The sequence below is a fragment of the Schistocerca serialis genome, chromosome 5 (assembly GCF_023864345.2).
Source record: "Schistocerca serialis cubense isolate TAMUIC-IGC-003099 chromosome 5, iqSchSeri2.2, whole genome shotgun sequence".
In the NCBI taxonomy this organism is placed as follows: Eukaryota; Metazoa; Arthropoda; class Insecta; order Orthoptera; family Acrididae; genus Schistocerca; species Schistocerca serialis.
In genome coordinates this window covers 571,968,000-571,981,129 of record NC_064642.1, presented here as the reverse complement: position 1 = coordinate 571,981,129, position 13,130 = coordinate 571,968,000, and the positions used below count along the sequence as shown (strand labels likewise).

The 13,130-nt window shown below is 36.5% G+C and overlaps 1 protein-coding gene across 1 annotated transcript in view; it reads right to left on the bottom strand.

The window, feature by feature from the left end:
* Positions 1 to 271: 271 nt before the first annotated feature.
* Positions 272 to 13,130, bottom strand: part of LOC126482096 (dynein axonemal heavy chain 12-like) — a 113,173-nt gene continuing 100,314 nt past the window's right edge. Inside the window, exons 7-11 of the mRNA XM_050106072.1 lie at positions 5,355 to 5,545; positions 1,611 to 1,824; positions 1,228 to 1,393; positions 365 to 405; positions 272 to 297 (exon numbers count right to left, since the gene is read on the bottom strand). Coding sequence (XP_049962029.1) covers positions 272 to 297; positions 365 to 405; positions 1,228 to 1,393; positions 1,611 to 1,824; positions 5,355 to 5,545 — 638 coding nt within the window. The remainder of the gene's footprint in view (positions 298 to 364; positions 406 to 1,227; positions 1,394 to 1,610; positions 1,825 to 5,354; positions 5,546 to 13,130) is intronic.

Sequence of the window (13,130 nt, the reverse complement as noted above, 5' to 3'; positions counted from 1 at the left end):
TCATGGGCCACGAAGATCAAAGACTTTGAACTTATTTTGAATGAATTACTATATTTATCGACCGGATTGACACTTTAAGAAGTAATAGGCAAACACTTTGTAGGAGAACCTCTAATTAAATGTTTCATTTGGCCTGAACAGCCTACTGACGATTACCAACTTAAACAGGAAATAGTCTCTAAAAATCTAGTTGACAAGGCACAACAATGAGTGAGTAAACATAAGGAGAAGGCTATCGAGCCTCAGTACAAGGTCGATGACCTAGTTCTCATTAAACATCATCTTCAGAACTCTGCCCTGAAGAAGGAGATACATAAATTTTTCCGAAAGTATGAAAGACCTTACTGAGTACAAGCAGTAATACATCCCAAAGCCTTATTTTTAGTAGATCCTATAACATCAAGCCTATAAAATTAAGCAGTTAATTCCATAAATTATCTGGGAGTATGCATTAGGAGTGATTTAAAATGGAATGATCATATAAAGTTGATCGTCAGTAAAGCAGATGCCAGACTGAGATTCATTGGAAGAATCCTAAGGAAATGCAATCCGAAAACAAAGAAAGTAGGTTACAGTACACTTGTTCGCCCACTGCTTGAATACTGCTCACCAGTGTGGGCTCCATACAAGATGGGGTTGATAGAAGATATAGAGAAGATCCAACGGAGAGCAGCAATCATGAAAGCATTACGGAGATGATAGTAAAACTCCAGTGGAAGACTCTGCAGGAGAGACGCTCAGTAGCTCAGTACGGGCTTTTGTTGAAGTTTTGAGAACATACCTTCACCAAGGAGTCAAGCATTATATTGCTGCCTCCTACGTATATCTAGCGAAGAGACCATGAGGATAAAATCAGAGAGGTTAGAGCCCACATAGAGGCATACTGACAATCCTTCTTTCCACGAACAATACGAGACTGGAATAGGAGTGAGAACTGATAGAGGTACTCAAGGTACCCTCCGCCACACACCGTCAGGTGACTTGTGGAGTATGGATGTAGATGTAGATGTAGAACAGGATCAGAAAAAGGAAAATACAATGTTAAGGACATAAAGTTGAATATCTCCCAGGGACGTTAACGTTCTGTGTTACCGGGTGGAGTGACAACCATTGGATCCCTAGTAGTTTTTGGTATTTCTTCTGTCATAAAATTTTCCTGCACCAAATTCCCCCTACTTCTTACACTATCCTATTATCCTTCTATTACAGTTTAATAGAGAAACATACCAGTGAGGAACTGTGATTAAGTCACCCTGCTCCTGGTATGTGACTGAGTCATCCTCAATTGTTAGAGGATTGTGCCTGCTAAGTATTTGCATTAAGTCATCTTCAGTGTTAGAGAGTAGAGAGTTGTGCCCGCTAGGAAATTTTATAGCATCATCCTCGGTTATTCCTGGGGTGCCCCTGCATGTCTCGTGTTAGCCCAACTTGTTTTGACTAGGTAGGCGGCGACATGAGATGGGAATGGGTGTGCATATTAGCCCTGAGGTAAGATAGACTAAATCTGCCTTGCCAGCCAGTCTCTTCCACTCTCCGTATAGTTAGGTCTTATTTTTGTCTAGCCAGCCAGTCTCCCCCGCCCTCCACATATAGTTAAGTCTTATTTTTGCCTAAGCTATTCTTTGAAGGTAATCTCTTCTCCAGTTTGTCTTGCAAACTGGTTTGTAGAGGTCTAATGGAATCAATGTCATTAATGGAGTATGTTCTATCGATATGAGCTGTTGTTATAAGGACTCTAACAACGAATTTCACGAAAGCTGTGTGGTAAACCCTTATTTTGTCATGCGTTCTGGGTAGATAGGGAGAACCATAGCTAGCACACAACTTTTAAAATAATTTCAGAATTCATGAGATTACTAGTTTCATACTGAAGGTAATATGTTCAAGTAAAAGTTAAAATTTATGCTTTTTGAGGCATATTAATTTTGATAAACAGAAAAGGATATTAAGTTAACGCCAGATATAATACTGTGCAAATAATTAAATAATGATGATAATATAATACATAATTTGATACTTGATACAGAATATTTTTTACCTTTTATGAGATGTAATGTACAATAGATGAGAGGGTTTGTATCGATTTTCAAAGGGGTGGGTACTGTAGGTACAAGCATGACTAACACTAAACACACATCACACCTTTCAAAGAACCCTCACAAACAAGTGTGACTGGTTCTTCACCATTTGCCATTCCATAGAGATTGCTAAGATTTTTCTTCGGGGACCTCAAGGGTGAAGATGAGAATGTCCATTCTGTAGGAGACAATTAACACCATACCTCTTCCGGCTTCTCACTCAAGTACTGGTGAGGTAGGGATCCTGGGGAAGGGGTGTGGGAAGGGTTTCCTGTCTTTGGGACTATCTTCTTCTACTTCTTTGATCTTGGCATCTACTTCTACTTTTTCTTTTCTTACTTCTCATTTGCGTACCTATCTATCTTTCCCTCTTTTCATATTCAACTACTTCTATTGCAGAAGTCTTTCCTAATTTCCTCAGTTTCCAATAACCTACAACTTATTTCATATAAGTAGGCTGAAGAATCAGGCTACACAAACACACTTACACATACACATGAAGAAATATGAGTACACAAACAATGAAGTTACACATCAAAAAGAGGAGACCCGTCAAGCATTGTAGGGGGAAAGGAATGTGTACATCAGGCAAGGATGCACACATTGTCGTAAGATGACAGAAAAGATTTTGAAATGCAACAGTGACAATAACAAACGTAATTGTTGGGTTCAAATTGATGATATGAATATAATAGAGGGAAACATTCCACGTGGGAAAAATATATCTAAAAACAAAGATGATGTAACTTAAACTACTTGCACAAACAAAAAGAGGAAGTAAGATGACAGAAAAGATTTTGAAATGCAACAGTGACAATAACAAACATAATTGTTGGGTTCAAATTGATGATATGAATATAATTGAGGGAAACAGCATTTATTGGATATAAAAGGCAGATAGGCAACCCTAAGAAAGGATGACCTATACTGTGCGGACAGGGGCACCAAGAAGGGGATTGACCTGTACCATAGGAGAATAGGAATTAAAAGGGGCATACCTGCCAAAATGGAAGAAGGAAGTGCACTCATAGGGTCAACCCATATGTAAGGTATAGGTGCTGTTCCTAAAGGGAAAAGGATAGTACCATGACAGAAGTCACACATTTGGTAGGAATTATATTGGTAAGTTTGGATTCCTTATACTGCTAGCATTATTAGGTTTCATGAATGTCGGAAAGAACACATTCATTTTTCCCAGAGTCACTCCAGATTGCAGACGGCAATAAATAATGATACTAGTCAGTACTGTGAAAAAAAAGTACAAACAATTAGAATAATGAATGAAATATTTAAGTGTCCATGACACCTGGAATTTACGATTGGAGCTGAAAGAGAGAGTCCTCACCATTCATAAGTAAGAGTAATGCAGAATGATATTGTAAGTAGTCGCTTACATTCTAAAAAACAAAGTAGAGTAAAGAATCAGTGGAAAGACAAAAATCCGAAGCCTGCTCTATGAAGTACAAGGATTTATTAAAAAAACATTGTTTATATAAACTTATGTAGTAAATGATTGCTTTTAAAATGTGGATTGTTACTAGGTACGATATTAATGTACATAATGATTACATATGAAATATCGCAAGTTCCATCTAAGGGGGGTGATATGTAATGATTTGAGAATTTCCACATAAATTCTGGAACCACTCGACCTTCTGCCGCCTTGAACACATGGTGTTTTAAAGATAAGTGCAAGAGAGCCTACTTACTGTTCAACACATGTCTCTGTGTGCAGGATTGACGTTTGTCATGGGAGGACAGGGGGTGAGTCAGACGAGCGGCACTGACAGGTGTTTGCCAATCATGCTTTGGAAGCTGTATTAAAAGGACAAGGAGTGTTTGTGTAACATTCTGTGGTTTATGGTACTGTGATAATTATTAAAGAGACAGATGAAGCATGTATTGAATAGAGACTTTTACTTACTTCATGTATGGGACTCACTAGATGTGGTTATTAAACCAACCATGATATAAATGTATATCAATATAGTTTACTGTTTGATGACTCAGTTGGCTTAACAGAGTTTACATGTTTAAGCAAGAAATGGTAAAATGGTTTCCTGTTGAAGTGAAAATATACCATCATTGAACTGAAAGTTTTCTATGAGTACCCAATTATTTCAAAAGCAGAGTCTTTTAAATTCCTATATCCAGCAATTGCCTTCTGAGAAGAAGTTTTTGGGAGAGCAATGTAGCTGATTATCCAGAGAAGAGGATCGGTTATACCTGTCATGTAAGTCAACTGATGAAAGAGAGGTTTGAATCGTGAATGCAATCCAGTTTCGCACCGCTCCTCATTTCGTCAAAATGTTAGAGACTGTTACATATATCTGTACCATAATTATAATCAGATTTCTGTTACAAGTTTTGTAAAAACAAGTTTTGACATTTATTACAGATATTCTCAAATAAAAACTACATTTTGTCATAATTTTACTATGTTTCATTATTATTTAAATCCAGGTGCCTCACTTTCAATAATTCTGTCAACCAATATTGTTACGAGAAGTTAGTATCAGTTACTACAACATCATTGTACCACGCTCCTTGTTATGTGCTGTCTCATTCTGTTACTTCACAAGCATCTTTTATCCTCTTTTGTATGACTATCAAATGCCTCAGCTCAGAGTGGAGATAGCAGTGTTAACTTGTTTCATATACAGTGGGGTTATTTATGAAAAATCAGTTCAAGGTGCATATGTACTGAGATGTTGTAGTCATTATACCAACTTGCTTGAACATATTACAGCATGACGATTGAACAGGTGCTATATCTTCCCATGATAATAGTCATTTATTCACTCATTACAGTTAAAAAAAACTGCTATCAGAGTTCACTTGTTACTAAAATTTCACACAATACAGAACTTTTCAGAAAGATGTAAACTAATTTGTAAACATCTTGCGAGTATGTATGCTTGCTCAAATAGTCATAAGGTCAGTTTATGATTTTTGAGGAAGAATAAACAGACAGAAGATGTGGAAAAAAATACAATATGCACTTCAATATCAGGAGGATCTATGAGGTTAAATTGGAAGTACTAGTGAAAAGACTAGAAAATGTACTAAAACTGAAATGAGTACATTTGGGTGAATGTTAATGGCACTGCTACATGGGGACAAAGCCACCTTGGGAATGAAATAGTTGTACCATTTCACTGTATGCTTTCTACTTACACAATAAATCTCATTAACAGCCAAATGCAAAATGCTAAAACTGTTACAACGATGTTACAGTCTTAGAATACATTTGAATTTACTTTCAACTGTACTTACATCTAAAATCTCTTGTTTTTCAATTCTTGTAAACATATTGGGAACTTCTCCTGTGCTGACAAGACAGTTTAAGTCTTCTAGAAAGTCTTCATATTTTATCTGATAATCACTGAACATAAGGGTTACTTCTTTATTGTGTCCACCACTTTCAACCAAACAGTATTTCAAGTCAGATCTCCACTCTCCAAGGCCTGTATTTTAGAGTTGATATATATTAGTTCAAACTACCATTATAAGCAAAAGTAGTAGTTCAGTTAAACTGGTTAGAATTCTTAAGACATTGAACAAATAATGCATGTTTTTTATTTATTTATTTGTCCATATAAATCTCTTTTTCAGTACATATATTGTACACAGGATATTGGACAGAAAACCTTTTTAGCTATTGGTTTCTCAAATGTCAAACATACATTTATGACAAATTGGATATATACAGTTAACAATTACAAATTTTTGAAATACTGTATATTTATAACTTATTTCTACAATTAAAGATACAAATTACATTTCTTCTTGCATAAGATACTGTGAGATTGAATAGTAGCAGTCTTCAGATGGTAGGATGTCACAAACTTTTTAAAGCTTTGTAGTTCAGGAAGAGATTTTATATGTCTTGGTAATCTGTTGTAAAGTTTTGTTCCTGCATGATATACACCTTTTTGGCGTAATGTGGTGTTACAATGATTAACACGTATGTCACTGTCTGACCTGGTACTGTAATCATGGACACTTTTGTTTTGAGGAAAAAGGTTTTCTTTTCTCAGTATGCTTTTCTTGACATGCGTGACTACTTCCAGTTTATAAATGCAGGGAAGGGGTCGGATCTTTAGATCTTTAAAGAAAGGTTTGCATGATTTTCTGCTGCTCACTTGTTTTGTTATTCTTATAATTGCCTTTTGTTTCCTGTGAAACTGTTATGGCCTGATGTACATTTCCCCAGAAAATGATGCCGTACTTCAGTATTGAATGTACACGAGCAAAGTATACAGCCCTAACTGTTTTTGCACTAGTAGTGTTGCAGAGAATTCTTAATACATAGCTCATTTTTGCTAATTTTGGATTTAGGGCTGTGATATGAGTGCTCCATTTAAAATTTTCCAGGATATGAATCCCAAGAAATTTAGTTTCATTGACAGCACTAACATTTGGTTATCTATACATATTACAGGTTGTGCCGGATTTTTATTTTTATCAGTGTGGAAATTAATTAGTACCATTTTTTGGGGATTAACTATTAGCCTGTTTCTGGTAAGCCATTCAGACATTCCTTTTGTAATATCTTTTGCAGCTGCAGTAAGATTTTCTTCTTTATTCCTTTCAATCAATAGACTGGTGTCATTTGCAAACAGTTTAATCCATTGATTTGGTACACCTCTTACACCATACCATTCAAGTTTCTTCAGGAGTATAGAATGATCAATCACATAAAAAGCTTTTGTTAGGTCCAAGAATAAACCTGAGATATTTCTGTGGTTGTCCACTGCATTTAAGACATGGTTTATCAGACTGAAAGTGGCAGTTTCAACTGATCTCTGTGATCATATATAACTAATGATTGTAATAATCTCAGAGGACAAGAACACAAGTGTATACTCAAGGACAGAAATGTGACCTCATAATCACTACATATAAATCTACATCTACATCTGCATCTACATACACAAGCCTCAAGCCACCATATGATGCAAGGTGGGGGTATCAAATATTACTATTAGCCATTTCCTTCCATTTCCATTTCCATTAGCCATTTCCTTTCCTGTTTCACTTGAAAATTACTCCAGTCAGTTAGTGTTCCCATAAGAAAACTGCAGAAGCTTATTTGTCAACAGTTCTACATGTTTTCTGGGGTGGTGAATCCTAATTACATGTTTGCTGCCTTGTACAAAGTTGACTTCACAACAAAGAACACAAAAATCTTGATTTTTTTGCACTTTTTTCAGTTTTTCTCTTATATATCAAAATCTATGTGTTTTTCATAGATGATTAATATATACAAAATTAGACAGAGTTTCCTAAAAAATACATGAGTCAGGATTGTTCTGACTTGCAGTATCAGCTCTAGAGCATGCTGAAGTTAGTGATATTTTGGCCCTTCTGCAGAAATGTCAAAAATGCCTACTCTCACCCCTTACAACTTCAGAAATATACATGTTATCTACAAAAAACCCACAACACATGAAATACATTAAATTTCCTGCAAGAAACGCCTGTAACATTTAATTTCCTCATAAAGGAGGAGGGAGAAAAGTGAAAATTATGAAACATACCTTAAGCATCCTGCAGCCAAAGATTAGATTAGATTAGATTAGATTAATACTAGTTCCATGGATCATGAATACGATATTTCGTAATGATGTGGAACGAGTCGAATTTTCCAATACATGACATAATTAGGTTAATTTAACAACATACTTAAGGTAATATAACAACTTTATTTTTTTTTGTTTTTCTTTATTTTTTATTTTTTTTAAATTTTTTTTAAATATTTTTGTTTTGTTTTTCTTTTTTTCTTAATTTATATCTAAAAATTCCTCTATGGAGTAGAAGGAGTTGTCATTCAGAAATTCTTTTAATTTCTCCTTAAATACTTGTTGGTTATCTGTCAGACTTTTGATACTATTTGGTAAGTGACCAAAGACTTTAGTGCCAGTATAATTCACCTCTTTCTGTGCCAAAGTTAGATTTAATCTTGAATAGTGAAGATCGTCCTTTCTCCTAGTATTGTAGTTATGCACACTGCTATTACTTTTGAATTGGGTTTGGTTGTTAATAACAAATTTCATAAGAGAGTATATATACTGAGAAGCTACTGTGAATATCCCTAGATCCTTAAATAAATGTCTGCAGGATGATCTTGGGTGGACTCCAGCTATTATTCTGATTACACGCTTTTGTGCAATAAATACTTTATTCCTCAGTGATGAATTACCCCAAAATATCATGCCATATGAAAGCAATGAGTGAAAATAGGCGTAGTAAGCTAATTTACTAAGATGTTTATCACCAAAATTTGCAATGACCCTTATTGCATAAGTAGCTGAAGTCAAACATTTCATCAGATCATCAATGTGTTTCTTCCAATTTAATCTCTCATCAATGGACACACCTAAAAATTTGGAATATTCTACCTTAGCTATATGCTTCTGATTAAGGTCTATATTTATTAATGGCGTCATACCATTCACTGTACGGAACTGTATGTACTGTGTCTTATCAAAATTCAGTGAGAGTCCGTTTACAAGGAACCACTTAGTAATTTTCTGAAAGACAGTATTGACAATTTCATCAGTTAATTCTTGTTTCTCAGGTGTGATTACTATACTTGTATCATCAGCGAAGAGAACTAACTTTGCCTCTTCATGAATATAGAATGGCAAGTCATTAATATATAATAAGAACAACAAAGGACCCAAGACTGACCCTTGTGGAACCCCATTCTTGATAGTTCCCCAGTTTGAGGAATGTGCTGATCTTTGCATGTTACGAGAACTACTTATTTCAACTTTCTGCACTCTTCCAGTTAGGTACGAATTAAACCATTTGTGCACTGTCCCACTCATGCCACAATACTTGAGCTTCTCTAGCAGAATTTCATGATTTACACAATCAAAAGCCTTTGAGAGATCACAAAAAATCCCAATGGGTGGTGTTCGGTTATTCAGATCATTCAAAATTTGACTGGTGAAAGCATATATGGCATTTTCTGTTTAAAAACCTTTCTGGAAACCAAACTGACATTTTGTTAGTACTTCATTTTTACAGATATGTGAAGCTACTCTTGAATACATTACTTTCTCAAAAACCTTCTCACTTGCCTATCTCTTATCAGTGCTATTCATCCAGTGTACTATGCTTAACCCTTTGAATACCATTGGTCATTAATTTTGTAAGTACCAGTGCCTTTTGCATGAAACCACTGATGCTGTTACAAAACATAGAGACATCTAGTGGTAATCTAAGGTACTTCTGTGAATGTGAAGCAGTCACTTACGGCATTCAAAATATCAGTCAGCATGGAGGCCTTGCTAAATGACTGTAAGAGATTGACATGAGGTTTTCTTATATATATAGTGATCATATTAAAGAGATCACTGACATTCAGAGTAAGTGTATCTCAAGTAATTGAAATGTAGACTTGAGTTGTAACTACTGCTGTTATGAATGGTTTCAAAATGAAAGTCCTGGAACAGTATGTACCCTTGTATAAATTTATTACATTTTTGGCTGATTTTTGCTTGTTATTTAGAATTACAATTTGTTTTAGGTATCACGACTTGATTGAAGCTTGAAGGTGTGAGATTGTGTCCAGAAAGCGTGTGAAATTGCTTTGAAATATATCTCATGCAATGATGGGTGCTTGAAAACTGTGAGTTCCAGTGGTTCCAAAGTGCTTACTATGATGGTAAGGCCAATTTAGTGAAAAATTTTAAAATTAGTTTTTTTATGTTGTTGAGACTAAAAGCATTAAAAGACATTTGAATGAATTGGGGGAAAGCATGTTTGATGGAAACATCACCAAATTAAAATTACAAGAGATTAGGTACCAAACACTGAAAAGAAAGATAAATATGAAATCTGTAAGTAGTAATGTACATGTGTCATGAAATGAGTGTTATGTTGATTCCAGGATTGGGTCATCACTTTCAGTAGGTTCACCATGTAGAAAAGAAGAAAAGGCTTTTCATGATAGAAGGATACAAAAGACAGATAAATTGTACAGTGGGCTAGCAATGTAGGAAGAAATACCTGTGCTGATATAATGATTGCAGTTTCTTCTTTTGTCTCAGTTTGGCTGCCGGTGACCCAGGCAATGTTGCTTGGGCATTGAACACCAGTTGTTGCAGTTTGATTGTACTTACTTTGTACATAATGGGTAGATGACTCACAAATATTGTATGAAGATATGCCCACTTGACCACATGAATCTGTGGGGAAAAAATGAAAAAAGAAAGAAAGAAAAAAAGAAAGAAAGAAAGAAAAAAAGGAAGGTCCCCATCAATCACATATACCGTACTACTTCGATTAAGAGCCTCATGGTGGAAGTTGAAGTTGACAAAAAAGGGTTGTCTCCTACACTAATACCACACACCTCCTGAAAGGCTTTCTCATCTTCCGTCCTGCAAATGCAAGATAGGTTGCCAATGGCAGTGTGGGAGTAGATGATCACAACTGTTTTGCAAGGAACTGTACCAGCAATGTGAAAGGTCCTGCTCCAACATCTACAACAGTTTTGATACAGAAGATGAAGATGACCCCCTTGCAATAACCCTGTTTGAAGCAACTGGAGCATCAGAGGATAATGCAATGTTTTACTGTATTATGCATCTTCTCTAATCAAGTTTTCTCTAAAGTAATGTTAAACATGGAGTCACAGTTTTTTCAGTTGAAGATCAGTAAAAACTTCACCCTGGTCCTTCCACAAACCCTGACATTCTTTCTGGACTTTCCACTGCTAAGACCCTTTGCGTGGATCTTCTAGTGCCCAAGAAACACTGGCTGGCCCACCAACAGCCAAACGGAGATGAATGAAGGGACTGTGTTCATGACATCAGTACAGGTATTTCTTCATACATCAATAGTTCACTTCACAATTTATCTGTCTTCTGTATCCACATTTTATCACAAAATGCTTTTTCTTTTCCAGATGGAGAACCTACTCAAAGTGATGAACCAATCCTGGAATTGACATTCATACATATCATGACACATGTACATTATTACATACAGATTTCATACACACATCAAAGAAAGTTTTGCATCACCTCAGTTCCGAGAGCTCCAGAACCTGTACAGAAAATTGGAATAGAGATCAGCATAAACATCATTTCCGCCATTTTTATTGCTCATGAAAACCACACATTGATGTTCTACCACCATACAGTGAGACCTTCAGAAGTGGGGATCCAGAATGCTGTACACACTGGTACCTCTAATACCCAACAGAACATCCTCTTGCATTGATGTATGCCTCTATTCATAGTGGCATACTATCCACAAGTTCATCAAGGCACTGTTGGTCCAGATTGTCCCACTCCTCAATGGTAATTTGTTGTAGATCCCTCAGAGTGATTGGTAGGTCACGTCACCTTTCAATAGCCCTTTTCAATCTATCCCAGCCATTTACGATAGGGTTCATGTCTGGAGAACATGCTGGCCACTCTAGTCTAGTGACGTCATTATCCTGAAGGAAGTCATTCACAAGATGTGCACAATGTGAGCGTGAATTGTTATTCATCAAGATGAATGCCTCGCCAATATATTGCCGATATGGCTGCACTATCGGTCGGAAGATGGCATTCATGTATCGTACAGCCATTACGGAACCTTCCATAACCACCAGTTGTGTACATCAGCCCCACATAATGCCAACCCAAAACAATAGGGAATCTCCACCTTGCTGTACTCGCTGGACAGTGTGTCTAAGGTGTTCAGCCTGACCAGATTGCCTCCATACACGTCCCTGACAATTGTCTGGTTGAAGGCATATGAGACACTCACTGGTGAAGAGAACGTGATGACAATTCTGAGCAGTCCATCAGCATATTATTGGGCCCATCTATACTGTGCTGCATGGTGTTGCGGTTGCACAGAAAAAGCTCACCATGGACAGTGGGAGTGAAGTCGTGCATCATGCAGCCTATTGTGCACAGCTTGAGTTGTAACACGATGTCCTGTGTGTGTACAAAAAGCATTATTCAATGTGGTGGCATTGCTGTCAGGGTTCTGCCAAGACATAATCTGTAGGTAGCAGTTATCCACTGCAGTAATAGCCCTTGGGCGGCCTGTGCAAGGCATATAATTGACAGTTCCTGTCTCTTTATATCTCCTCCATGTCTGAATAACATCGCTTTAGTTAACTCCGAGGTGCCTGGACTCTTCTCTTGTTGAGAGCCCTTCCTGGCACAAAGTAACAATGCAGACACAATTGAACCATGGTGACCGTCTTGGCATGGTGGAAGTACAAACGACACGAGCTGTGTACCTCCTTCCTGGTGGAATGACTGGAACTGATCTGCTGTCAGACCCCCTCCATCTAAAATGTGCTGCTCATACATGGTTGTTTACATCTTTGGGAGAGTCTAGTGACATCTCTGAACAGTGAAAGGGCCTATGATACAATATCCAGAGTCAACGTCTATTTTTAGGAGTTCTGGGAACTAGGGTGATGCAGAAATTTTTTTGATGTGTGTATTTATCTTTCCATTCAGTCTCATGTACTTAGTATGTTGTAAATATAGTTTGCTAATGCTTTAATCAAATATGCTTTATTATTGGTTCACGCAAAACCTCTTTTAAGCATAATAGATTGTAATAATACTGCCAATGAAAGATAGACAGGTAGGGATGGGTCACTTGGCTGTAGGTTGCAGAAGTCATTTTCCATAACTTTTGCTTTGTTCCCTCCCCCCTTATGAGAAAATTAAATGTTTAACACATGAATCTTGTAGGAAATTTGATGTACTTTTATGTGGTGTACTTGGTTTTGTTATGTATTATACATGTGTAAGAATAATAGAAGACACAACAACAGTATTAAGTATTTTTATTGATGTGAAGTAGAGCCAAGTAAGGAGGATTTTCTTCATTTTTTTTTGACATACAATGGTGTCCTTGAAGTTGGCTGCCTGCATCTACAATTGAAATGTTAAGAGAGGAAGTCCAAATAGCCTAAATTTGTGAAAGCAGAACATTTCTAATAATGCAATTGTATTATCCTTTAAATTTTTTTTTATTATTATAACACACTCGTCCGGAAGTCTCCCCTGACGGGAGGTT